This window comes from Physeter macrocephalus, chromosome 9, assembly GCF_002837175.3.
Source record: "Physeter macrocephalus isolate SW-GA chromosome 9, ASM283717v5, whole genome shotgun sequence".
In the NCBI taxonomy this organism is placed as follows: domain Eukaryota; kingdom Metazoa; phylum Chordata; class Mammalia; order Artiodactyla; family Physeteridae; genus Physeter; species Physeter macrocephalus.
In genome coordinates this window covers 23,807,248-23,834,928 of record NC_041222.1, presented here as the reverse complement: position 1 = coordinate 23,834,928, position 27,681 = coordinate 23,807,248, and the positions used below count along the sequence as shown (strand labels likewise).

The 27,681-nt window shown below is 42.9% G+C and overlaps 1 protein-coding gene across 3 annotated transcripts in view; it reads left to right on the top strand.

Annotated features, from left to right (window-relative positions):
* INVS (inversin) overlaps window positions 1-27,606 on the top strand; it is a 152,808-nt gene extending 125,202 nt beyond the window's left edge. For all 3 annotated transcript variants that reach the window (XM_007128404.4, XM_024126124.2, XM_055087068.1), the window contains 4 exons: window positions 9,871-10,588; window positions 21,962-22,191; window positions 22,960-23,031; window positions 25,997-27,606. In XM_007128404.4, coding sequence (XP_007128466.1) covers window positions 9,871-10,588; window positions 21,962-22,191; window positions 22,960-23,031; window positions 25,997-26,145 — 1,169 coding nt within the window. In that variant the 3' untranslated portion in view covers window positions 26,146-27,606. The remainder of the gene's footprint in view (window positions 1-9,870; window positions 10,589-21,961; window positions 22,192-22,959; window positions 23,032-25,996) is intronic.
* The last annotated feature ends 75 nt before the right edge of the window (window positions 27,607-27,681 follow it).

Here is a 27,681-nt window from a genome sequence, read left to right as displayed (position 1 = left end):
GCGGAGCACAGGCTCTGGATGCACAGGCTCAGCGGCCATGGCTCACGGGCCCAGCCGCTCCGCGGCATGTGGGATCTTCCCGGACCGGGGCACGAACCCGTGTCCCCTGCATTGGCAGGTGGACTCTCAGCCACTGCGCCACCAGGGAAGCCCTAGTGCATGGTTTTATAATGATTTTCAAGCCATGTAGGGCTCATGAAATGAATTCAGTGGATTGGACTAGGATAATTTTCATGAAACAGACTTCAATAGAACCTATCTAAGTTCATTGCACATTATAAAGGTAATAAGTTCTGTTGCAGTTATATGTCTATGTGCATAGGGGTGTGTGTGTGCGTGTGTGTGTGTGTGTGTTTGTATACATGCAGATGAGTATACTGGGCCACAATTTAAGATTTATTTCTTGATATGGGTTATTGTCAAAAATTTTTGAAAATTACTGTTCTAGAACAGTTGAGAGGCAGGAGAGCTCCTCACTCGTTTGAGGGCAGGAAGTGGTGTCCTGAATAAGGGACCTCTGGGAAAAGCCAGATTCAGATATGCAAACAGGCTCAGAGAAGCCCAGCATCCAGACTTTGGGGAGAGTTGGAGGAAGGGAGGCCCGTGAGCCTGATTCAGGTGTAAGGAGAGGGAGCTCCAGTTTCATGGGCAGCCTTTGCCCTTGCTGACCTGCCCAAGAGGCCAGAGTACAAAGGAAAATAGGGAGATACTTCTAAGAATCAAGACTGGACATTGACTAGGGCTTCTCCAGTATAGTGTTCCCAGGAAACCCAACATCATTGGGCAAAGGACACCCCAAGCCACATTATGTTTGGCCACATAAAGAAGGGTCACAGCTGCCTCAGCTGATCAGTGATCAGGCAGTATAGCCTTTGCAGCATGGGCATCCTAGCAGGAAGCCAGAGAGGGGAAACATTGACCCCTTCTTCTTCTCCATTATCCTATTTCATATATTAGAGCCTGAGGGTTGTTAGAGAGCATCTAGTTCAGCCTCCTCAAAACAAGTCAGCACCCTGAGGCCCTGAGAGAGAGGCTTGCCTAAGGTGTCTTAACAGGTGATTGCTTTCTTCTTCCTTATTCTTCCCTTTTTGTTGTTTACAATGTGTATAGAGCATAATGGCTAAGTGTGTAAGCTTTAGACCCTACCACTTACTAGCTATAGAATCTTGAGCAGGTTACGTAGCCTCTCCAAGCCTCCTTTTCTTTACTTGTAAAAAAAAAAAAAAGAGAGAGAGATAATAATGCCTGTCTTAGAAAATTGCGACCATTAATGAGATAACCCATGTAAAGATTTAAACACAGTGCCTAAAGTACTCTCTAAGTATGAGCTGTTACTATAATTAACCTCGTTACTATTTCAAAGGGGGGAAGGAAAGAGAGGAAGGAGGCACTATTTAGAAAGACCGCTGTGCCTGGGTGGAGGATGGATTTTAGGGCCACATAGGGCCTCTACTAAGGCGCAGTAGCAGCAGGGCGATGAGAAGCCGATGGACTTGAGAGGTAGAACTGCAGTGACTTGGCAGCAGACTGCTTGTGGGAGGTGGTGGAATAAAGCTGTCTTTGAGTCAGTGTGGTTTTCAGGAGAGTCTAGCGGAGGAGAAACTCACTGTTTTAAAGGCCATCCCTGATGTTTTCTTATTTTCACCATATGGGCTGCCAGGGCTAGTGGGTATGATTGGTGGGAGTATCAGGGGGCCCTTACATTTGGCACATGTGCAGTGGCTAAGGCAGCAAACTCTATTACCTTCTAGATACCAGAGACTCCTTGACCTCTTTTCCTTACTCCAATTATGTATATTCAGCTATTTGCTATGCCCTCATTTAGGTGTCCCAAAGGCATCTCAAACTCAACCTGTCCAAGACAGAACTGATCATGATTTCATGTAAAACTACTCCTGATATTGGTTAATATCCAATACTTATCCATCTGTATGTCCATCCCAGGAGTAAAAATCTGATCATTATCTTCTTTTCCTTTACCACTCAAAATCCAATCTGTCACCGGGTCTTGTCACCTTTACTTCCTAAATAGCTTTCAAATCATTCTTTGTATCTCATCCACCACCACCGCATAGTCTACCTAACATTTGCTTACCTTCATCTCTAACTTGGACTGTTGCAGTAGCTTCCTAACTGGTCTTACTTATCTACTCTGACTCCCCTAATCCATTTTCCTCTCTGTGAGCATATCCGTCCCTTCAATATGAAATCTCATCATATTCCTCCCCTACCCAAAGCCCTGGAATCAACCACTTCTCCAAGTAACCTGGTTCCTTTTGTTGGAGATGGTATTACAATCCAAGATCTGAGTGCCAGGTGTGTATACTACTCTAGGACTGTCATTGCTCCTAAACCCTTTCAGCAGAGAGAACTGAGAAATATTTATATCTATTTATGCACCTATCAGTGTATATGTGTAACACACACACACACACACACACACACACACACACACACACACACACACACACACACACTGATTTCAAACTGTTACCTCCAATTCCATTCAACACCACAGGGTTTATTCTAGCCTTTATCTTTTTATTTGAAATTTTTTTCTCCAACAGTGAAAGACCTGGCTCCCATTATCTATGATATATGTGCTTATTTGTTCAATCCTAGTATACACGTAAAGTAGATTCTGAATTGCCAACCCATACCCCTTTGAGAAATAAATTTACTAACTAGGGCATAGTATTTACATACATTTCTTTTTGTCCTTAGTCTTACAGTACTCAGCCAAAATATGATTTTACAAAGTTACTTGAGTGAGTTCCCTTCTTCTCCACCTTTTTAGTGTGGTTACCTGATCTAATTTTGTAATAGTGTTAGGTCTATTTGTTATTGTTTTTATTCCATTTGGGGTTCTTTCCCACATCCTAGCTGATTCTTATTGCTGTTCATTTTTTTTTTTTTTTGGTAGTTGGGTACTTTTTATTTAAACAGAAAATGACATTTTCTCATAATTATAAAATTACTTAATGTACATTACCAAAAAATTAAAATCAGAGAAAAGAACAAAGAAGAAAAAATTAAAATCCTCCTTAATCTTAAAATAAACAACTATACAAACCCTTCTACTAGAACTTTTTTTTAATTCAGAAAATTGTGGGCATCCTGTTTTGAGATGTTCTTACATAATTTCTTTGTTTTCAACAAAAATGTTAGTAGCTGCTTAGCATTATATGAGATTATGAATACAGCATGCTTTGTTTAATCATGCCAGTGTTGAATATATAAACTAAACAGCCTTTCATATAAATTTTTGTATATACCTCTAATTTTTATGTCTCTTTAAACATGCTGCCAGGGACTTCCCCGGTGGCACAGTTGTTAAGAATCCGCCTGCCAATGCAGGGGACACGGGTTCGAGCCCTGGTCCAGGAAGATCCCACATGCCGCGGAGCAACTAAGCCCATGCGCCGCAGCTACTGAGCCTGTGCTCTACAGCCTGCGAGCCACAACTACTGAGCCCACGTGCCACAACTGCTGAAGCCCGCACGCCTAAAGCCCGTGCTCCGCAACAAGAGAGGCCACCGCAATGAGAAACCCACGCACCGCAATGAAGAGTAGCCCCTGGTCACCGCAACTAGAGAAAGCCCATGCGCAGCAACGAAGATGCAAAGCAGCCAAATAAATAAATAAATAGATAGATAGATAGATAAAAGAAAATTTAAAAACAAAAAACCAGAAAAAAACATGCTGCCAGATTTCTTTCCAGGAAGGTTGCAGACGTTTGTTTCACCCTTTCAAAAGCAAAAACCAAAAAACTCTCTCCAAACACTTAGGCAAATAATGGTTTTACTAAATCCTAGTTAGTAAGATGGAATTTTGTTGTATTTTTATTGGCTTTGTGTATCTATTTTCTGGATTATTCACTGATATCCGCTGTCAATTTTTATATTGGTTTTTCATTTTCTTAGTATTTCTAAAAGCTCTTTATATAATAAGGATAGTAACTTTTCTCTGTCATATATAATGAACTTTTTTTTTTTTAATTTATTTTTGGCTGTGTTGGGTCTTCATTGCTGTGCATGGGCTTTCTCTGGTTGCTGCGAGCGGGGGTCACTCTTCATTGCGGTGTACGGGCTTCTCATTGTGGTGGCCTCCCCTGTTGCAGAGCACAGGCTCTAGGCATGTGGGCTTCATTAGTTGTGGCACGCGGGCTCAGCAGTTGTGACTCGCCAGCTCTAGAGCGCAGGCTCAGCAGTTGTGGTGCACGGGCCTAGTTGCTCCGCGGCATGTGGGATCCTCCCGGACCAGGGCTCGAACCCATGTCCACTGCATTGGCAGGCGGACTCCCAACCACTGCGCCACCAGGGAAGCCCCAATGAACTTTTTTTTGTTTACCTTTTAATTCTGTTTCATTTTTTTCTTCTGAGATTGTTTTCTTTGTGGTTTTATGCCAAGAAAAGGTTTTTCCCACTTTAAGATCTAATAAACACATATATTTTCTAATTTTTACTATCTCATATTTAATCTGTTATATAGTGAGGTTGGAATTGAATGATTTCTTTTTAGAGAATAAGCAGTTGTTCTAGCCATAAACATGGAATAATCCAGAGCTGCAGCACTAGCAGTAGGCTTGTGAATAATGGCTTCTGAAGGAGTATAGCATCACTCTCTGGGGTCATACCCAGGGCCTGTGAGCACCTCATCTCCTGGGTCCACAAATTCAAAATGCTGTCTTTATTGTTTATTTTCATATATGGGAGTATTTTTAGCATTCTATTCTTTCTCACTGATCTAGCTCTACTAATACCTAAATCACATTATCATTACTAGCTATTAGTATCTAATGATATCTAGCCGTCTCTTTATTATTTTTCTTTTTTCTCTTCTTTTTAATAGAGTTTAGTTTTTAGAGCAGTTTTACGTTCACAGCAAAACTGAGCAGAAAGTACAGAGAGTTCCCATATACTTCTACTCCCACACATGTACACACTCCCCAACATCAACACCCTACACCAGCATAGCACGTTTGCTACAATTGATGACCTACACTGACACATCATTATCACCCAAGTCCAAGTTACATCAGGATTCACACCTGGTGTTGTACATTCTGTGGGTTTTCACAGATGTATAATGACTGTATCCTGCATTGTGTCATACAGAATAGTTTCACTGCCCGTATTAGGGGTCTCCAGAGGAACAGAACCAGTTAGATAGATAGATAGATAGATAGATAGATAGATAGATAGATAGATAGATAGACAGACAGACACATAACGGGAGATTTGGTATACAAATTTGCTCACTTGATTATAGAGGCTGAGAAGACCCACGGTCTGCCATCTATAAGCTGGAGACCCAGAAAAGTTGGTGGTGTGATTCAGTGAGTCCAAAGGCTTAAGAACAGGAGAGCAGATGCTATGAGTCTGAGTCCAAAGGTTTGGAAATTGAGGGGCTAAGGGTATAAATCCTGGTCCTAGTCTAAAAGCCTGATAAACAGGAACACCTGTGTCCAAGGGCAGGCAAAAATGGATGTCCCAGCTCAAGCAAAGAGCACAAAATCACCCTTCCTCCACGGTTTTGTTCTATTTAGGCCCTGAACAGACTGGACAGTGCCCACCTGCCTTAGCAAGGGTGATCTTCTTTACTCAGACTACCAACTCAAATGCTAATATCTTCCAGAGACACCCTCACAGACACACCCAGAAATAATGTTTTATCAGCTATATGGGCATCCCTTATACTAGTCAAGTTGACACATAAAATTAACCATCACACTGCCCTAAAAATCTGCTGTGCTCTGCCTATGCGTCACTCTCTTCCCCAAACCCCTGGTAACCACTGAGCCATTTAGGATCTCCATAGTTTTGCCTTTTTCCAGAAGGTCATATAGTTGGAATAATATAGTATATGGCCTTTTCAGAGTGGCCTCCTTCACTTAATAATATGGATTAGTAATATTCATGTAAGTAAAGTAATATTTCACTTAATAATATTCTGCATGGCTTGGTAGCTTATTTCTTTTTGGTACACATTTCACTTTTAGCTCATTTTCTTTTAGTTTATTTCTCTGTTGCTGAATAATATTCCATTGTCTGGGGACTTCCCTGGTGGTCCAGTGGTTAAGACTCCATGCTTCCACTGCAGGGCGCTGGGGTTCGATCCTTGGTGGGGGAACTAAGATCCCACATGCCATACGACGCAGCCAAAAAAAATAAAATTCCATTGTCTGGATGTACCACAATTTATCTGTTCACCTACTGAAGGACATCTTGGTTGCTCCAAGTTTGGACAATTATGAATAAAGCTACTATAAACATCCATATGCAGGATGTTGGGTGGACATAAGGTTTTAATTCATTTGGGGAAATACCAAAGAGCAAGATTGCTGGATTATATGGTAAGAACATGCTCAGTTTCATAAGACACTGCCAAACAGTCTTCCAAAGTGGCTGCACCATTTTGCATTCCACCAGCAAAGAATGAGAGTTCCTGTTGCTTGTCACCCACATCAGCATTTGGTGTTGTCAGTGTTTTTGATTTTCACCATTCTAGTAGATGTGTAGTGGTATCTTGTTGTTTTAATTCATTGGGTTTTCATTTTGTTTTGTTTTGGTGTGTGTGAAACATTATAATGGCTATAAGAGTCAGAGCTATACAGAAAGCTGTACTCAGAGAAGTGTTGCTCCCTCCTCCTCATCCTACTACTCAGTTTCCATTTCCCTCTTCCTTCTATCCCTTTCCCACTCATTCCCCCTAGGGATCCAATCTCTTCAGTTGCTAGATTATCCTTTCTATATTTCTTTTGTACAAATGAGCAGATACAAATATATTCTCTTTTTTTTTAAACCATACCAGTTTTTTTTGTTTGATTTTTTTTGTTTTTGGTTGAGTCAGGTCTTAGTTGCAGCAGGTGGGCTCCTTAGTTGTGGCATGTGGGCTTCTTAGTTGTGGCATGCATGTGGGATCTAGTTCCTGGACCAGGGATGGAACCCAAGCCCCCTGCATTGGGAGCGCAGAGCCTTAACCACTGTGCCACCAGGGAAGTCCCAGGTACAAGTTTATTTTCTTATATCCTCTTATTTCTTACATGAAGAGTAGTATAGTTTATATACTCTTTTGCACTTAAGAATAGTTATTTTAAAGTCTGTTTCTGAAAACACATTATCTGGATAAGCAGATAATGTGTGTCTGTTTTATTGTCTATTCTCTCTCCCTCCCTCCCTCTCTCAATTTTGTCTTGTCTCATCTCCCTGTATATTTTTCACTAAGTACTGGATCACTGAATATAAAAAATTAGAGAAATAACTAGAAGCCTAGCATGATAGTAATTCCTCCAGGGAGGATTTACATTGGCTTCTCTCAGGCATTCAGGAGCAAGAAATATCCAAGGTCACCTTAATCCAGTTTCCAAAACTGAGATGATACAGAGCTGGGCTTCAGTCCCTGCAAGGTCAGTCCACGGCTAGTGGACCTTTTTTCCTAAGACATAGCCTTCCAGAGTCCCAGTCCAAAACAATGCTTCTTGGCAGGATCTGGACTCCAAATTTTGTCCTCCAAACCTCAAGGAGCCTCATTTCCCTAGGGATATGTGGCCCCAAATGCCTTGCTCATCTCCTGGTTGCCTGAGTATCTTGGATCTTGGCCCCATATTTTTTTTTCTGCCTTGTTAGCTCTTTGATGCCTTCAAACAGGTGGTTTGTAACATTTTGTTTCACTTTTCTATTGTCCTTTTTTGTGAGTATGCTTCAATTCTGCCATTATGGAAGCAGAAGTTCCTTCACTGTTTTTCACATTGAGACTAAAATTTTTATTTTTTATGTTATATTTAGTTATTTTAAAAATATATATATATATTCTTTTCTCAAATTCTAAATTTCTTTTATGTGTTTAATGAGTGCGTGTGAGTGTGCATACACACTGTTCTATTAGCTAAAGTTCTTGTTGATCTAATCTTCCTATTTTCTCTATTAACTATTCCTCATGGTAGATTGTTTCCTTGTGTATTTTGTAATTTGGGATTGTGAAGTTATTTTCAGGAGGTCCCCTCTGTGCAGCCTGAGTTGAGGTCATGCCATCCTAAAGCAATATTGTGTTTGCTTCTAAGAGGCACCCTGCGATACCACCATCCTGAGACTAGTTTTTATATTAATTTTTCCTATGGGTTGAGAATAAATGAATACCAAACCCATGTGAGGTACAGCACTTTGGTTTCAAATTCTCATGCATGACTCTTTACCCCATCCCGAACCTAAGCTGAGACAAATTTCCTTGTCATCTTCCAGTGCTGGGAAGATATTTTATCTGGACCATCATTTCCCAAGGGTCTACCACCTCAAGAGTCCTGGCTTCATGCAGGGTCCTGTTTCCAGTTAGCTTTCTGCCTGCAAGGCTCATTTTCTGTTCTTATCTGGATGTTAAAACAGCCAGTTATTTAATAAGACCAGCCGTTGCCCCACTTCACCGCTACCACTTGCCCGACAGTCGCTGGATCAGCTCACAAGCTTATCACTCGGGTTCTCAGTTTTCCCTTTGTTTTTGGCCCCCAGGAATTTCCTTTATTTTCTTGAAGGCACTATGGTGCTTTTATTGTTTTTATTTTTCATTTTTTTTTTTGTGGTACGCGGGCCTCTCACTGTTGTGGCCTCTCCCGTTGCGGAGCACAGGCTCCGGATGCGCAGGCTCAAGTGGCCATGGCTCACGGGCCTAGCCGCTCCGCGGCATGTGGGATCTTCCCGGACCGGGGCACAAACCCACGTCCCCTGCATCGGCAGGCGGACTCTCAACCACTGCGCCACCAGGGAAGCCCTATGGTGCTTTTAAAGTAATGTTTATTATAAATATTTTAGTCAGCATTTCTAGGTATTTTTTTATAATATCTTTTTTTTTTTTGGCTGCATTGGGTCTTCCTTGCTGCACGCGGGCTTTCTTTAGTTGCAGCGAGCAGGGGCTACTCTTAACTTGCGGTGCTCGGGCTTCTCATTGAAGTGGCTTCTCTCATTGCAGAGCATGGGCTCTAGGCGTGCGGACTCAGTAGTTGTGGCGCACGGGCTCTAGAGCACAGGCTCAGTAGTTGTGGCGCACGGGCTTAGTTGCTCCATGGCATGTGGGATCTTCCCGGACCAGGGATCGAACTTGTGTCCCCTGCATTGGCAGGTGGATTCTCAACCGCAGCACCAGGGAATAGGTTTTTTTTTTTTTTTTTTCTGTGGTATGCGGGCCTTCCTCTGCTGTGGCCTCTCCCGTTGCAGAGCACAGGCTCCGGACACGCAGGCTCAGCGGCCATGGCTCACGGGCCCAGCCGCTCCGCGGCACGTGGGATCCTCCCATACCGGGGCGCGAACCCGGTTCCCCTGCATCAGCAGGCGGACGCACAACCACTGCGCCACCAGGGAAGCCCCTGGGAATAGGTTTTTTAAAAAATATTTATTTGGCTGAACCGGGTCTTAGTGGCGGCATGCGGGATCTTTTAGTTGCGGCATGTGAGATCTAGTTCCCTGACCACGGATCAAACTCGGGCCCCCTGCACTGGGAACGCAGGGTCTTAACCACTGGACCACCAGGGAAGTCCCATTTCTAGGTATTTGTAGGAGAAGGCTTTCAGGTTATCTAACCTACTGTTGCTAGAAATAGAAGTTCAACAATTTTTTTCCTAATTGTAATCAGCACTATCATGGTGATACAAGAGGACAAGTCTGAATTTTTTTTTTTTTTTTTTTTTGTGAACAGTGAGCAGAACTGCCCTACTATGCAAGTTTTGGACAATAAAGATTCTTCCCCTTCTTCCTTGTCTCCCCAAAAGAGGACAAGTCTGAATTTTTTTTTTTTTTTTTTTTGTGAACAGTGAGCAGAACTGCCCTACTATGCAAGTTTTGGACAATAAAGATTCTTCCCCTTCTTCCTTGTCTCCCCAAGAAACGTCCAGAGAACATTCTAAAGGCCGATCTGCCTGTGTCCACTTCAGCCCCAGCGAAGGCAGTGATGGCAACAGGCGTCCAGGAGCCTCCTCTGTTGAGAAGTCCAGAGGTGAGACAGTTGGCAAGCAGCAGTGTGACAAGGGGAAAGGCTCCTTGAAGCAGCCCTCCTGTGTCAGGGGCTCTGGGCCTGCTGAGGAAGGAGAGGACCCCAGTTGGGCAGCTGCAAGCCTTCCACAGCAAGACGGCCACTGGAAGCCCAGCCGGCGGCAGGATGCAGCACCCAAGGCCAAATGTGCCTCCCAGAAAAGGCGCAGCCAGGAGCTCAGAGGAGGGAGGCGCTCCCCGGCTGGGTCCAGCCGGCCCGGCAGTGCCAAGGGGGAGGCCATCCATGCTGGGCAGAGTCCTCTCCACCACCGGACGCCAAGAAACACAGTGACGCAGGACAAGCTCGCAGGAGGGACCTACTCAGATTTGCCATCGAGCACAGAGGTGTTGAGGTCAGGAGTCAGGAAGCTGGGTACATCCGCCCTGTTGGAGGACACTCAGCTATCTAAGGAGACTGATCCAGCACCTGGTCCCCTCTCCGGGCAGAGTGTGAATATTGACCTTCTCCCCGTAGAGCTGCGGCTGCAGATAATCCAGAGAGAAAGAAGCAGGAAAGAGCTGTTTCGCAAAAAGAACAAGGCAGCAGCGGTCATCCAGCGGGCCTGGAGAAGGTAGGAAGATGGGATGCCACAGCATCTTTGGCTCTGTGGCTGTCCTAATCCCCCTGATGTGATACCCCCTGTGCTCTGTGATACTTTCTAGTGAATTCCATGTGCTGGCATGACAAGGCCAATTTTATTGAGCCTACCCATGAGAGCCACACATGTAGATCTTAGTAATTTATACTGGGTAAGCTATTTGGAAGGCGTTTTTACCCAGAAAGATAGGAAAGTACCCAGGATAGCCTGGTGTAAATGAAAAACCTTGAAGCCTAAGTTTCAGGTGAAGCTCTAAGAGGTTATCTGACCTTGAGCAAATCACTCCTCAGCCTCCCTGACCCTCAGTTTCCTCCTCTGTAAAATGGGATTCAACAATTGCCGCACCCGTCCTGTTCATGCGACGGGTTGCTAGAATGAGATAACGTATGCTTTGTAAATTCTAAAGCATTACACATTTAAGATATTTTATTTTCCTTCTTTACTACACAGGAATTTGATACAGTGGATTAAGTGACTGAAATTTATCACAAAAACCTGTGTGAGCCTCAGCCAAGCTCAAAATGTGGGGTAGGAGCTGGGAGTGGTGGAGGAGGCTTACTGAAACACTGAGGTGAACAGCACCAGGGGGTAATTCTGGGAGGACTGGAAGAGTGCTTTGCTGCAAGTTTTCACATATCTCACAATCTCCTTCACACCGCAGGCCGCACGAGGGCCTCCATCCAGATTAGGCCTTTCAGTGATGACCACGCCCAGGGGAGGGCCAGACCATTGGCCCCAGGTGAGGGTCATGTGGTCTCCATCTCCGGAGAGAGGGAGTTTTATGGGGGAACAAAGCAAGCAGATCACTGCGAGTGCAGGTGTGCCCCTTCCAGGAGATAAAAGGGCCGAAGAAAGCCTGCTGTTGGCACAGGGAGAGCTGAGCGGCTTGTGAGGTCCAGGGAGAGGCCTCAGGGACTGTCATGCCGAAGTCTCCTAACCCAGAGCCAGGCGGCCTGCACGGCCTTCGCTATAGTGCGTCCTTACATCTGTTCAGGCTCGTGGCTGTTTACAAAGTCGTCTCATGCCTGACCCCTTTGCTCTCGCAACCATGCCAGGAAGCCGTCACGATAGGGATTAGCGTCCCTGTTTTTCAGACAAGCAATGGTCTCAGGAAAAAAGACTTGTCCTGATGGTCAGACCCAGCACTCGAAGTTCTTTCTGACTTGAGTCCAGGGGCCTTTCCCTTACATTCTCAGTAAAGGTAGTGTCTGCTGTGGTCAAAATAATGGAGGCGGAGGCCGACCTCGCACTCTGCACCTCAGGACAGGCTGGAGGACAGGCTGCCTGGATGGTCTCTCATGCATCAAGGTAATGTTGTTATGGGGGACGTTGTTGTTAGCACTGTTACTAATACTAGTAGTTGCATTCATCAGGCACTTGGGCCGGATACTGTTCTAAGTAGTTTTACATGTATTAACTCATTTAAACCCTCAGTCACCCTGTGAGGGATACTGGGATCACTGTTCTCCCCATTCCACGAGCGAGGAAACTGAAGCACAGATAGGTTCATCAACCTCAGGCTACAGAGCTAGTGCGTGCCAGTGCTGGCCTGCAGCTGAGACCGTCGGCCTCTGAAGCCACAGATGGGAAGGGTCCCTGCCCCCGCTCCTTGGGGCGTTCTGCCAGGACGTGCACTGGCTACCATCCCAGAGGAACTTCTTGTGAAGTATTTCAGCTGACACCTGGGGTCCAAACAAGCCCACGAGGTTTGCCACGTCAGGCCCCACAGCTGCTCCCCAGCTGCAGTGCCTCCCATCACACTGTCCTTTGACTGCTTTGAAGAGTCAGCAGCTGACAGGTTCTGTCAGTAAGCGTCCATAGCCGCAAATGAGCCTTCAGTTATTCCCCCCAAGAACAGTGGACTCATAGTCTGAGCACCCATCTGGGGAGGCAATTACACAGGCCCCCTCTGGCTGCACCACTGTGCAATTCCGAGTCCCGGGACGTCGACTCCCAAAGGGCTTCTGGGGAGCTGCACACCGTGGCAAGTCCCGTGTCTGGCGACAGTAGAAATCCTTTTACTCATTCCGCTATGGCCATATATGTCTTCCATTTGAAGCACAGGTGCCCGAAGTGCCATCCGGGGACAGTGCGTGGTGCCCGACAGCAAACCTCAGGGGCACCGAGGGCTGGGGTAGGGAGCGGGGCTTGGCACACGACCCCCCATAAATGCAGGCCGCTGTCACAGGAGACGTGCCCGGGGGTGGCAGGGAGGCAGGCTGACTGGAAAACGCACAGGATGGGGTGAGCAGATCGAACCTGGGGCCCAGAGAAAATGAAGCTTTGTCTAAGCGTCTGAGTTTTATGACCAGTCAAGACTTGACTATTTTAAAGGTTGAAACTGGATAGTGGACAAGCTAGGCTGGGCTGGAAAGTTGCTGTGGTGAAGAGGAGTTGCTGTGTAAGGCACTTCCCATCGGGTCCTCTCCAGCATGTTCTGAGGTGAATAAACAAGGTTAGGCTAGACCATGACAAGCGCCCTGCTCCCCGGGCTGAAAGGGATGATTGGGTGTGCTCGGATTCTCAGCAAACCAGGCGTGCACGTTCTCCCTGAGAAGGGGAGAAGAGAGGCTGTGACTGACCACTAGGACCATGAGACACAGCCTCGGTCTCCATACCAGAGTCAATGAGGTGGCAGCTGTGCCCCCCGAAAGCCAGAGCTGTTAGAGCTTCAGCCAACACCCAGGCTTCCCAACAAGTCCTCTGCCCACAGAGCTGGGGTGTGGAAGAACTGACTGCAGAGCGGTATTGTCCTGTTAACTCTTGCTTCTCTCGACACTTGGCTTTTTGGAAATGTGGTACATGTTCTAGTAAAGGGGTGCCATGATTTGTCACGCTCCAGGAAAAGAAAGGAAGAATTATGTAGTTCGACTGAAATCAGCCTTTAGAGCAGGAGGGAGGGGCTGCCCCAAGCACTGCAAGGAGCTTCGAGCATTTGGGAAGAAGGTTATGTCCCAGTTGGTGTATTGTAAGATCAGGCACAGGGCCTGCTGCTCTCTGCACCCTGTAGGCTCACCAGGATTAGTTAATCAGCCATGGATCATGAACACTGGTGCAGCTTTCCTTAGGAGGCTCCGAAACATCTGTGCTCAGTAAGAGGTTTGGGAGTGCACATGGGATAAACACCATCAGAAAAACACAGGAGGTAAATATAGCCATCATCCTGGTACTCCTCCCCTCTCTCCCGCCCCAGGCTCTGCCCTCCAACACACTGATCTTAGTAAGATTCAGCTCTTAACATTTGCCACTATTCTTAAAAACCCCTGATCATCCCCACCAAGTCCTTAGCAGTATTTGGCTGTTGGACCAGACAGCACTGATTTTGAATGTTGGCCTCTCCTAGCTCTAGCTGTTCGCCTTTTCCCCCCGATTTTTATTGTGATATAATTGACATATGGCACGGTATAAGTTTAAGGTGTACAGCATAATGATTTGATTTACATATATTGTGAAATGATTACCACAATAAGTTTAGTTAACATCCGTCATCTCACACAGATAAAAAGAAAAAGGTTTTCTTCCTTGTGATGAGAACTCTTAAGATTTACTCTTTAACAGCTTTCACATATACCATAAAGCAGTGTTAGCTACAGTCATCATGTTGTACATTACATCCCTGGTACTTATTTGTCTTATAACTGGAAATTTGTACCTTTTGATCACTTTCATCTAATTCCCCTCCTCTAATAACCACAAATCTGATTTCTTTTTCTATGAGTTTTTTTTGTTTTTGCTTTTGAAGATTTCACGTGTAAGTGAAATAATATAGTAGTTGTCTTTCTCTGACTTATTTCACTTAGCATAATGCCCTCAAGGTCCATCCATGTTCTTGCAAATGGCAGGATTTCCTTCGTATTTTAGGCTGAGTAATATTTTACTGTGTGTATATATAATATATATAATAATCTAATGTGTGTGTGTATATATATATATATATATATATATATATATATATTCCACAACTTCTTTATTTGTTCATCCATCAATGGACACTTAGGTTGTTTCCATGTTCTGGCTATTGTAAATAATACTATTATGAACATAGGGGTGCAGATGTCTCTTCATTTCCTTCAGATATATACCCTGTAGTGGGATTGCTGGATCATAGGGTAGTTCTATTTTTAATTTTTTGAGGAACCTCCATACTGTTTTCCATAGTGGCCGCACCAATTTACATTCTCACTAACAGTGCAGGAGGGTCCCGTTTTCTCCACATTCTCACCAGCACTTTTCTCTTGTCTTTTTGATGACAACTGTTCTAACGGATGTGAGGTGATATCTCATTGTGTTTTTTTTTTAATAGATTTATTTATTTTTATTTTTGGCTGCGTTGGGTCTTCATTGGCGCGCGCGGGCTTTCTCTAGTTGCAGCGAGCAGGGGCTACTCTTCGTTGTGGTGTGCGGGCTTCTCAGTGCTGTGGCTTCTCTTGTGGAGCCTGGGCTCTAGGCACACGGGCTTCAGAAGCTGTGGTGTGCGGGCTCAGTAGTTGTGGTGTACGAGTTTAGTTGCTCCACAGCATATGGGATCTTCCCAGACCAGGGGTCAAACCTGTGTCCCCTGCATTGGCAAGCAGATTCTTAACCACTGTGCCACCAGGGAAGTCCCTCTCACCGTGATTTTGATTTGCATTTCCTTGACAACTAGTGATGTTGAACACCTTTTTATATACCTGTTGGCCATCTGTATATCTTGGGAAAATTTCTATTCGGGTTCTCTGCCCATTGGATTATTATTATTATTATTTGCTATCTAGTTTTATGACTTCTTTATATACTTTGGATATTAACCTCTTATCATATACATGGTTTGCAAATTTTTTTTTTCCATTCGTAGGTTGCCTTTTTTATTCTGTTGATCATTTCTTTTGCTGTGCAGAAGTTTTTTAGTTTGATGTAGTCCCACTTATTTGTTATTTTGTTGCTTATGCTTTAAGTGTTGTATCTAGGAAATCACTGCAAAGGCCCACGTTAAGGAACTTTTTCCTATGTTTTCTTCGAGGAGTTTTGTGGTTTCTGGTCTTTTATTTAAGTCTTTAATCCACTTTGAGTTAATTTCTGTGAGTGGTGTAAAATAGGGTTCTAATTTCATTCTATCATGTGTGAATATTTAATTTTCCCAGCACCATTTACTGAAGAGACTGCCTTTTCTCCATTGAGTATTCTTGGCTCCCTTGTCAAATATTAGTTGACTGTTTATATATGGGTTTATTTCTGGGCTCTAAATTCTGTTCTGTTGGTCTATGTGTCTATTTTTATTCCATTTATACTGTTTTGATTACTATAGTTTTATAGTGTAGCTTGAAATCAGGAAGTGTGATGCTTTATTCTTCTTTCTCAGGATTGCTTTGGCTATTCAAGGTCTTTTGTGTTTCTATATAAATTTTGGTATTGTTTGTTCTACTTCTGTTTTTTTTTCCATATTTATTATTTATTTATTTATTTATTTGGCTGTGCCGGGTTTTGGTTGCAGCACGCAGGATCTTTAGTTGCAGCTTGCGGGATCTTTAGTCGCAGCATGCGGTTGGTATCTTTTAGCTGCAGAATGCGAACTCTTAGTTGCGGCACGTGGGATCTAGTTCCCTGATCAGGGATCAAACCCGGGCCCCCTGCATTAGGAGCGTGGAGTCTTAAGCACTGGAACACCAGGGAAGTCCCTCTATTTCTGTTTTTGTTTGTTTGTTTGTTTGTTTTTGCGGTACGTGGGCCTCTCACTGCTGTGGCCTCCCCCGTTGCGGAGCACAGGCTCCGGACGCACAGGCTCAGCGGCCATGGCTCACGGGCCCAGCCACTCGATGGCATGTGGGGTCTTCCCGGACCGGGGCATGAACCCGTGTCCCCTGCATCGGCAGGCAGACTCCCAACCACTGTGCCACCAGGGAAGCCCATTTTTTTTTTTTATTTTAAAGCCATTGGAATCTTGATAGGGATTGAATCTATAAATGGCTTTGGGTAGCATAGATATTTTAACAATATTAATTCTTCCAATCCATGAGCACAGAATACCCTTCCATTTATGTGTATTCTTCAGTTTCTTTCATCAATGTCTTGTAGTTTTCAGGGTAGAGATTTTTTTCACCTCCTTGGTTAAACTTATTCCTAAGTATTTTATTGTTTTTGATGCTACTGTAAATGGAATTCTTTATTTATTTTTCACATCACTCAATGTATAGAAACACTACTGATTTTGTATATTAATTTTCTATCTTGCACCTGTACTGAAGTTGTTGATTACATCTAACAGTTTTGTGAAGTCTTTAGGATTTTCTATATATAAAATCATGTCATCTGCAAATGAAGACAATTTTAATTCTTCGTTTCCCATTCTGATTCCTTTTTTGTTTTTCTTGCTTGATTGGTGAGTGTAGGCACCCTTGCCTTATTCCTGATCTTAGAGGAAACACTTTCAGCCTTACCCCATTGAGTATGATGTTAGCTGTGGGCTTGTCATATATGACTTTTATTATGTTGAGGTATGTTCCTTCTATACTGAATTTGTTAAGGGTTTTTATCATGAACAGATGTTGGATTTTGTCAAATGCTTTTTCTGTGTCTTTTGAGATGATCATATGGTTTCTTTCATTCTATTAATACGATGTATCACATCGATTTATTTGCATATGTTGAACCATCCTTGCATTCCAGGAATAAATCCTGCTTGACCATGGGGAATGATCCTTTTAATGTGCTGCTGAATTTGGTTTGCTAGTATTTTATTGAGAAATTTTGCATCTGTATTCATCAGGGATATTGGCCTATACTTTTCTTGTAGTGGAATTTTTTTCTAGCTTTGGTGTCAGGGTAATGTGGGCTCATGAAGTGAGTTTGGGAGTGTTCCCTCCTCTTCAAATTTTTTGAAGAATTTGAAGGATTGGAATTCTTTAAATGTTTAGTAAAATTCATCAGTGAAGCCATCTGGTCCTGGACTTTTCTTCATTAGGAGATTTTTGATTACAAATTCAATCTTTTTACTCTTTATTGGTCTGTTCAGATTTTTTATTTCTTCCTGATTCAGTCATGGTAGGTTGGTTGTTTCTAAGAATTTCTCCATTTCTTTTAGGTTGTCTAGTTTGTTGGTATATAGTTGTTTACAGTAGTCTCTTATGATCCTTTGTATTTCTGTGGTATCAGTTGCAGTGTTTCCTTTTCCATTTATGATTTTGTTGCTTTGAATCCTTTTTTTCCCTTCTTGGTTTGTATAGCTAATTGTCAATTTGGTTTACCTTTTCAAAGAGCCAACTTAGCTTTTTAAATCTTTTCTATTGCTTTCCTGTTCTCTATGTCATTTATTTCTGCTCTAATCTTTATTATTCCCTTCCTTCTAACTCTGGGCTCAGTTTGTTCTTGTTCTAGTTCCTTAAGGCATACAGTTAGATTGTTTATTTGAGATCTTATTTCTTAATGTAGGCATTTATTGCTATGAACTTCCCTCTTAAAATTACATTTGCTGCATCTCATAAGTTTTAGTATGTAGAGTTTCTATTTGCAATTTGTCTCAAGATAAGTTTCCCTTTCAGTTTCTTCTTTGATCCATTGGTTGTTCAGGAGAGTATTTAATTTCCATGTATTTATGAGTCTTCCAATTTCCCTCCTATTATTGATTTCTAATTTCATACCATTACAATCAGAGAAGATATTTGGTATGATTTCAGTCTTCTTGAATTTGCTAAGACTTGTTTTGTGGCCTAACGCATGATTTATCCTAGAAAATGTTCCATGTGCACTTGAAGAATGTTTTTTCTGATTGCTGGATAACTATTCTCTATATGTCTGTTATGTCCATTTGGTCTATAGTGTTCAAATCCACTGTTTCCTCTTTGATTTATCCATTGTTGAGTGTAGGGTATTAAAGTCCCTAGCTATTACTGTATTGCTGTTTATTTCGTCTGTTAGCTCTGGTAGTTTTGCTTGCTTGCTTGCTTGATTGATTGATTTTTGCAGTACACTGGCCTCTCACTGCTGTGGCCTCTCCTGCTGCGGAGCACAGGCTCTGGACACGCAGGCTCAGCGACCATGGCTTACGGGCCTAGCCGCTCCGCGGCATGTGGGATCCTCCCAGACCAGGGCACGAACCCGTGTCCCCTGCATCGGCAGGCGGACTCTCAACCACTGCGCCACCAGGGAAGCCCTGCTTTGTATATTTAGGTGCTCTGATGTTGGGTGCATAAATATTTACAATTGTTATATCTTGCAGATGGATTGACCCCTTTATCATTATGTAATGACCTTCTTTGTTTCTTTATAACATTTTTAAAGTCTGTTTTGTCTGATATAGTTACTCCTGCTTTCTTTTTTTGTTTTTGGGCATGTTTTTTGGTTACCATTTGCTTGAAATGTCCTCATTTCTTCACTGTGTGTGTGGGTGTTTAAAGCTAAAATGAGTCTCTTGTAGATAATGTATCATTGGATCTTGTTTTTTGGGTTTTTTTAATCCATTCAGCCATTCTGTCTTGATTGGAGGAATTAATCCATTTATGTTTAAAGTAATTATTGGTAGGTAAGAACTTACTACTGCAATTTGTTAATTGTCTTCTGGCTGTTTTGTTGATCCATTGTTCCTTATTTCTTATCCTGCTGTCTTTTCTGTGTGTTTTGATGCCTTTTGGTATGTCTGCTTTGACTTCTTTATCATGTTCTTTGGTGTAATTAGTACAGGTTTTTCCCTTGTGGTTACCATGAAGCTTACATAAAGTATCTTAAAATATCATAAAATATCTTTAAATAACACCCTATTTTAAACTGTTAACTTATCTTCAGTAGCACTGCTAAATATTATACTTCTCCCTCTTCACATTTTAGGTTATTTATGTTACAGTTTACATAAATATTTCTTATATTGCACATCCAATAAAGCTTACTGTAGTTATGGTTATTTTACTACCTTTTTTTTTTTACTTTTAAACTAGAGTTGTATGTTAATTATGCACTACCATTACCATATTACAGAATCTAACTTTGACTATATGTTTACCATTACCTGTGAGTTTTACACTGCCTTAAGATGATTAATGTCCTTTTACTTTACTCCCTTTAGCATTTTTTGTAAGGCAGGCGTGGTGGTGATGAACTCTCTCAGCTCTTATTTGGGAAAGTATTTATCCCTCCTTAATTTCTGAAAGATAACTTTGTCAGGTATAGTATTCTTGGTTGATAGTCTTTTTCTTTCAATGTTTTGAACCTGTCATCACATTCTTTCCTGAAAAGTTCCTGACAAGAAATCTGTTTATAGTCTTATGGGAGTTCACTTGTATGTAACTTCTCTTTTTTCTTACTGTTTGCAAAATTATTTTTGTCTTTGACTTTTGATAATTATAATGTGTCTCAGTGTAGCCCTACTCTGGTTCAACCTATTTGAGGTCCTTTGAGCCTCATGGGTCTGGATGTCTATTTCTCTTCTCAGGTTTGGGAAGTTTGCAGCCATTATTGCTTTAAATATACTTTCTGTCCCTTTCTCTTCTTCTGGAATTCCCATAATGCAGATACTGTTTCTTTTAATTGTGTACCATAAGTCCCATAGGCTTTTTTCACTTCTTTTTTTCTTTTTGCTTCTCTGACTGGATAATTTCAAATGTCCTGTCTTCTAGGTCACTGATTCTTTCTTTTGCATGGTTAAGTGTGCCTTTGAAGCTATTGATTTCTTCAGTTCAGTCATTGTATTTTTCAGCTCTAGGATTTGGCTTTTTTTTTTTTTTTTGATAGTTTCTATTGCTTAGAACTTTTTCTCATTTTGTTCATGCATTGTTTGCCTAATTTTGTTTAGTGAACTATGCGATCACACAGACAACTAAACTTGTTTAAGAGAATTCTGAATTCTCTGACAGTTCACAGATCTCCATTTCTGTAAGGTCAGTTTTCAGAGCTTTTTAAGTTTCCTTTGGTGTCATGTTTACCTGTTTTGTTTTTTCATTTATTTGTATCCTTGATTCCTTATGTTGGCATCTGTGCATCTGAATAAGCAGGCTCCTCTTCCAGGTTTGCTTTGGCAGAGAGCAAACTGAACTCTTCAAGAGTCAGCTCAGTTTGGGTTTCTGGATGTGTCTGCTGGTAATGTATTTGGGCAGGTGGGGCTTGCTGTCTCTTTTGGGGCAGGGCCACTGCCCAAGCTCTGAGGTTGTGGAGCAAGGGGTGGGAAGAGGAGGGTGATGCCACTGCTGACTGCGAACAGTTGGACAGGACTGTTGGTTTGGTTCCCTGCTCAAGTGAGACTACAGGATGGGCTCTGCAGTTGCCCGGGCTCTCTGATCAGGCTTACTTAGACAGTCGGGACTGGGCACTACACTCAGCAGTAGGCAGGGGTATGATTTAGTTTCCTTGCTCTGGTGGGACAGTAGGACAGGCTTAGGGCCTGCATAGCTCATTGTTCAGGGACCCAAACTGGGTAAAAGACTGTGCACTGAATTCCCGGGCCAGACACAGCCACCAGCTCTATTCTGGGGTGGGGGTGGGGGGAGCCACAGGCTGTGCTCTCTTCAAGTGCTACCGTAAGAAAGGTTGATGGACAGGCTACAAAGCTTCTTGTGTGCTCTGGTGAGCTTCCCTGGTTGGACAGGCTGAAGGCTGTATTCGGCAATGGCTGGGGCTATGAATTACTGTCCCTGCCCAGGCAGAGTGGGGGAAACTGGTTCCAAAGGTGGCGAGCCTCTTTGTTTGTGGTCTTGATTCAAACTGGCCTGCTCCCCAAGTTCCCTGGCTGAACAATGCTATTGGCTTTGTTCTGTGGATGATGGGCTCTGCCTACTATACACCCTTCTTAAGCACTGCTGGGCTATGCAGCTTCCAGGTGGTCTGGCCAGCCTTCCTGATCAGGTAGGGGCCAGGAGCTACACTCAGCCATGGGCTGGGCTATGACTCAGCTCCCCTGACACAGCTTCCACAATGTAGCCCAGCCTCCCATCCTCCTTCCCTTACCAAATACATAATGCTTCACACACATCTCACTTTTAACATTCTTGCACAAATGCATCTACCTCTGCTCGTGCCAGTTCTACTACTTAAAATGCCCTTCCCTGCCTAGCAAGCTCCTACTCATCCCTTAAAACCCAGCACAAATATCAGCCATCTAGCTCTTTGCTCTCACATAGTACTTCTCATACCACATTTGTTTACACATTGGCCTGTCCCACTTTGAGGGCAAGGACCCATCTGATTGATTCCTAGTTCAGGAAGTACTGATGGACAAAGACAGAATTCAATATTCAACATACTGCCACTGAAATTAGGAATGGGAGCCTAACTGAATCTCCCAAGAGTTCAGCAATTACTATTCCTATAGCTTCTAGGAACTTTAAGGAACATTGGTTTTCTCAGTATTGTGATCTTAAAGTCTCTCCCCTCCTCTGACCCCACCAGCTACCAGCTCAGGAAGCACCTGTCCCACCTTCTGCACATAAAGCAGCTTGGAACCAGAGATGTGGACAGATGGAACCGAGAGTGCATGGCTTTGATCCTCCAGGTTTGGAGGAAGGAACTGGAACTGAAACCCCCAAAGACCATGGCAGTAAGCAGGACCACCAAGAGTCCACCCAAGGGCAGCTCAGGCACCAAGCCCACCAGGCACTCAGTGCTCAAGCAGATCTATGGTAAGTGTCCTTCTGGGTACTTTGTAGTTTACAACAAGCACCCCCAGAGTATGTCACATCAAAATTTGAAAACAGGATTTAATTACATTGGGCAAACCTCCATTCAGGTAAGAACTTTATTAAACTTCCAGGCACCAACACAATTCTCATCATATTTAGTGCCTCCCTTCCAGCAATTCTGGGTCAGAATTGGTTTCATGAGGTATTCTGGTATCTCAACCGAGAAAGCCTTACAGCCAAGAGATTGTGTGCTGGGCTTCATGACTGAAAGCCTCACCACAGCAACCGCTCTAGGCTGCTGCCTGTTTTCCCTAAAATTCTCCATTTAGAGGACTCCAGGCCCAGGCAGACCCTGCCTGCCTCACACTGACCTTCCCTATGCTTAGATAGTACAGAGTTGCCTATCTGGGGGACTACCCCAGATCCAAGCCCTACAGTACATACTTGTTTAGCAGATGAACTGCTGCATACTGAAACACTTTCAGCTCTGCAAAGTGCCCATCCAAATAAACTCAGAGAACAGGACTGGCTAGCTCCCCAGTGGAAAAAAAGTTAAGTCAGGGCACCCTTACAAACAGATCTGTGGCCCTGGCAGCAAAATCTGCAGACTTGACCTGGGTGGGCCTATGTAGTTTTTCCACACCATACTTAATCTATCTTGGCAGACACCTGCAAGCTCAAGCCTTCACCTCAATAAAGAATTCAGAACTTGGTCAGGCCACAGTTGTCATTGGTCAGAAATAGATGATCATTGTTGGTTGATTTCAGGTTCTCAAGAAGGAAAAGTACATCAGCCCACAAGATCTTCAAAAGCCCATTCTGTGCTGGGTCTCAACTCAGGTAAGGCAGCCACTGCATGGGCAAAGCAGACTGGGGAGACCATGTGAGGAAACAGTTCCCTTTTTTGTTTCATCCCCAAAGGTGGAAGACATTAGAACAGACTGCCAGGGGTTCCAACAGTCATTTGATTTCAGGATTACGTGTGTTCTTCATCCCCTTTTCATGGAATTACCACTGTAATAAACATCTCCAGAAGAGGCAAGTTATTTTTGCAACCAAAAGCTTAATAACATGACCTCCAGCAGAATCAATAAATGGGCCTATTATTGATCACTTTTACATACTTGTTCACATACAGGAGGGGGAAACACAAATACTGTCACTCTTCAAAGTAATACCTTGGGAGTTCTTGCTCCGTTTTGGTTTCACATTAAGATCCTCCATCTCCTTCCCGAAGATGGGAAGAAGTCCTTTGACCATAGAGTGTGACTTTTGCCTTTTAGGGCCCCCTAAGGAGGCATTTAATATTTTAATATTTAATAGCATGTCCAGCTCAGGCTCAACTGTGCACACTTCCACTCATACAGGAGCAGCTCAGGGAACTTTCTTTTTAGCCACAAGACAAGACTGTTTTACTCAGGGCCCCTTCATTCATGCCAGAATTAAATTTGGGTGATAAGTTCAGTGCTGTCAGCAGTTAATGCCAGGTCCAGTGTTTCTCATGGGTGGCTATGGCAACCCACTCCCCCCAGTCCCTGATCCACAGTCATCCTGCAGGAACAGAGCACAGCTGGGAAGATGAACAATGACTGTCAGCGTGAACTTTAACATTCATTTATTTTTGATGGGGGGAAAACCAAGAGGTGGGGGGACAGTAATTACTGCCAAAGCTTTAATAAGAGTTGGGCAACTCATGTAATATAGACAGGCTGATCAGGGGCAATTAGACTTTCAAAGGAATCAGGCCCATGGTTCCAGGTTTAAAACAAAACAAAACCTCTAGTTACACTTGAGTGAATTAAAGAATAGTTTCAAAAACACACTGTCACATAAAACTACTTAAGAAGTAGCATTTAGATAATCAGATATTAAAATGAGATAATCAGAGCATTTTTTACTTTGTCTCAAAAGTCCAGGACTATCAAATCTTTAAAAATGAAGGTGTTTAGGGTGTTTAGTGGCATAAAGGTTTTTAGTTAAAGGACTCACAGTTAAAGGACAGAATAAATAAAAGAAATAATGGTTTCTTAGGACGTCATATAAACTATCAGCTTGTTTGTCCTACCCTGGCTAGAAAACAGATGAGGACCAAAGAGAATCTTTTCCTAAACTTGGGGGACAAAGGTTTTATGAGGCCCACCTAACCCACATTAACCATTAACCTGTGAATAAGGCTGATGGTAACCAGAGCTCCTTGCTAGTTAGCTGTAGCCTGTGTTTTATACAGAATACAGTCTATAAATTTGCATGAAATGGGCATGACTTGGACATACATATAAGTAAGTTTCTGCAGTGTAGAATCACAGATGGCAAATGGAACCAAGAAGGACAAACCATTCATTTTAGTCTTTACCTTGAATAGAAATTTTTGCTTTGAGAATTCCATGAGGTTAAGGATCTTTGGATTTTGCTCACTGTTCTACTTAGCTTTAGTACACTGTTTGGCACATTGTAGGTGCTCAAATATTTGAGTGAAGATTGTGGCTCATAACCCCTTCAATCTGGGGAGAGACTTTAGTAGTGCCTTTCTTTACCTCTTAAAACAAGGAGCAGAAAGTGAGCTGGTTAGAGCAAAGTAACAAACTCCTTGGACTGTTTCTCTACCTGCATCCAGGAGGCAAACAATCACATTCTCCTCAGTCTTCTACACCCACCTGCAAACCACCCACACCCACAGAGAACAGCAGCACAGTAATGATCAGAGAGCATATATATCTCAATGTCCTAAATCTGGGGGCCCTTCTTGTTAAAAATAAAAGAATTTCCTCTAAAAAAAATTCCATTCCAACGAATGGAATAACCATGGCTTAAGTGATTACTAAAAACGGTACCCCCTTGTATGAACGCAGAATATTCCTGCCCACCTACAGAGGGGTATGCAGATGACAACTCAAGACTTGATACAACAAAGGCAGCCGCAAACACACCAGAGTTCCAAAACACGTCACTTTAACTTTATTGAAGTAACAGTAATAAAACCAGATGAGAGAGACATATTTTTGTAACTTTTTAAAAACTACTCACCTTTCATGTTTGCTTCTTTGCTCCACTTAGGAGCACATCCAGCAGTAAGGCCTCAGCAAGTTCTCTTAACTGGTCGGGGGCTCAGTATCCTCATTTGTTAAGTGAGAGGGTTGAGCGCACCACTAAAGTTCTCCAACTGTAGCATCCTGTTAACTCTGTGATTTCAAAGTCATAAAAAGGCCTAAAAAAAATCCACTTCAAGTTTGATATGCCTATTATTCTATCACCTGAATAGTTTTCAAAGGAACCTATTTTCTAGAATGGATTATAGCCAAGTATGTGGCACAGGGAAAGTTAAATGATATGTATGTTTGTGTTATGTTACAGAGATGCACAGAGAAAGCAATAGCATACCAGTTATTCCAGGCAGACTGAAGACCTAAGTCCCAGTCCTACCTCCTCAAGCAGCTGCCCCCTCATAGTCAAGGTTATTCCTTAAAGAGATGTCAGGTATCTTTGAGAGGATGGAAAATGGAGAGCTGATGCCCTCCTGTCTCTACAATAAACTAGCCGTCACTTTATTCAGCCCCATGGATAATCCAAACCTAAACCCTTCTTCCTCCCCACCAATCAACTCTGCCCTTCAGCATTAAAATTAATAATCTGAATGTCAGGACTTCCCTGGTGGTCCAGTGGTTAAGACTCCACACTCCCAATGCAGGGGGCGCAGGTTCGATCCCTGGTCGGGGAACTAAATCCTGCATGCCGCGCAGCGCAGCCAAAAGTAATAATAATAGTAGCAATAATAATAATCTGAATATCTGGTATTTGTTTTTAACAGTGAGCAACTTGCAGTGTATACACCTCCTTGAGAACAGTGGAAGATCAAAGAATTTTTCTTATAACCTACAATCAGCTAACCCATCAAGAAACAAAACAAAGCTTCGACTGCCTATGGAGGAAGACTGTGCCCGGAGGGGGCGGTTCTAATAGCTAGTGCAGAATTCTCTGATTAGCTTTTACTCTTTGGGAAAACTTTAATATCCATGCCTGAAGGCTTATTAGCCTGAAAATGTGGTAACAACCGAAAGAAACGTGTTTTCTTTCTGCTCTTACATGGCACTGTTTTGTAAATTCTTAGCCAGTGCTGAAAGGACCAGGGTAGACTATACCTGTGCAAAACTGCCCGTGTGCCTACATGTCCGTGAGGATGGCTGGAAAAGAGTATTTCTAATAACAGTTAAGTCTAAGTAAAACTAAGGAAGTGAGCACTAAAGACGCTGCTGGGTTGGGATTTCTCCTCAACTGGTGCAAGCCTGGTTTGTTGGCTCCAGTGAAGAACCTAAATGAGATGAGGAAGAGCCTGTCCCACAGCAGCTGCCTTCAGTTCACTACTTTTCTGGAATCTAATGCAATGGACTTCATTACTGACACCACATCCTGTTATTCCAACATCATCAGCTTTAATTTTTAGACCAGAGTCATGACCCAGTATTTTGCTGTTAGACGTTGTAAGACTGTAATAGGTATACTGTTGATGGCTTACATTTTACAGTTCCCGTGTCAGCCTCTGAAGGCCACAGGCTGCTGCCACGTCCTCCCTGTGAATGGCGTTCCTTCTGCTGAGCACCAGCAGTATCACAGCACCAAGGCCTCAGTCGGGAAGGTCTACAGACCAGACATTTATGCACGGGGTGCCAATTCAGGCCTTAACCTTCCACTTGTATTTTCTGCTTGACCTGCAGAGGTGAGCAACCTTGTCAAAATGCTGTTCCTTTGGTATGGGAAACTGTGCTAACAATGCATTCTAGCTCTCTAAGAACACATGGTTTAAATAAAATCCAGAGATTGTGGGCTTTTTCACATTTTTTAAGGGCAAAGATACTAGGAATGTAGACAGGCAGAAACAATGGCATACTAGGCTCACAAATATTTCTAGAACTACTTGCATTTTAAGATTACTGCCACCCCTGTCCTGACAGTAAGAGATTGGAAGCAATGAAGTGTTATTTAATTACCTGGATTTTTTACAGTTGGCTAACTTCATTTTTATGAAAATGATTATAACATAAATTAAGAACTCCTCTTATAATGGATCACTAGTAGAAAACCATTTTGTAAGAGTTACCCAGCTCAGACCAAGGACCATTTAGGTACAGGAAAATCCACAACAAATGGGAGCACTGTTTTGAAATCTTGCTAGAAATCCTCTGGAAACAACACAACTCCAGAGTGAGAAGCAACCACTCCCAAACAAAACCAAACCAAAAACTAGTTTAGTTTGTTGCTATCTGAATGAACTGGGGCTGAGAACAAAAAGAATGAAGTTTGCCTAGATGGGACCACAAAGACTCTCAGCTTATTTCTTACTATACAACAGAAGGTACCATATTATCGCTCTGTATTTTATATATACTTAGCTATGAGATACAGAATACCTGTAACCACATATCACTTGCTAGTCCAGGAAGCCAGCCTGTGCATCAATGGGAACTCCCAAGCATTATTTTCCTATTTCAGTGCAAA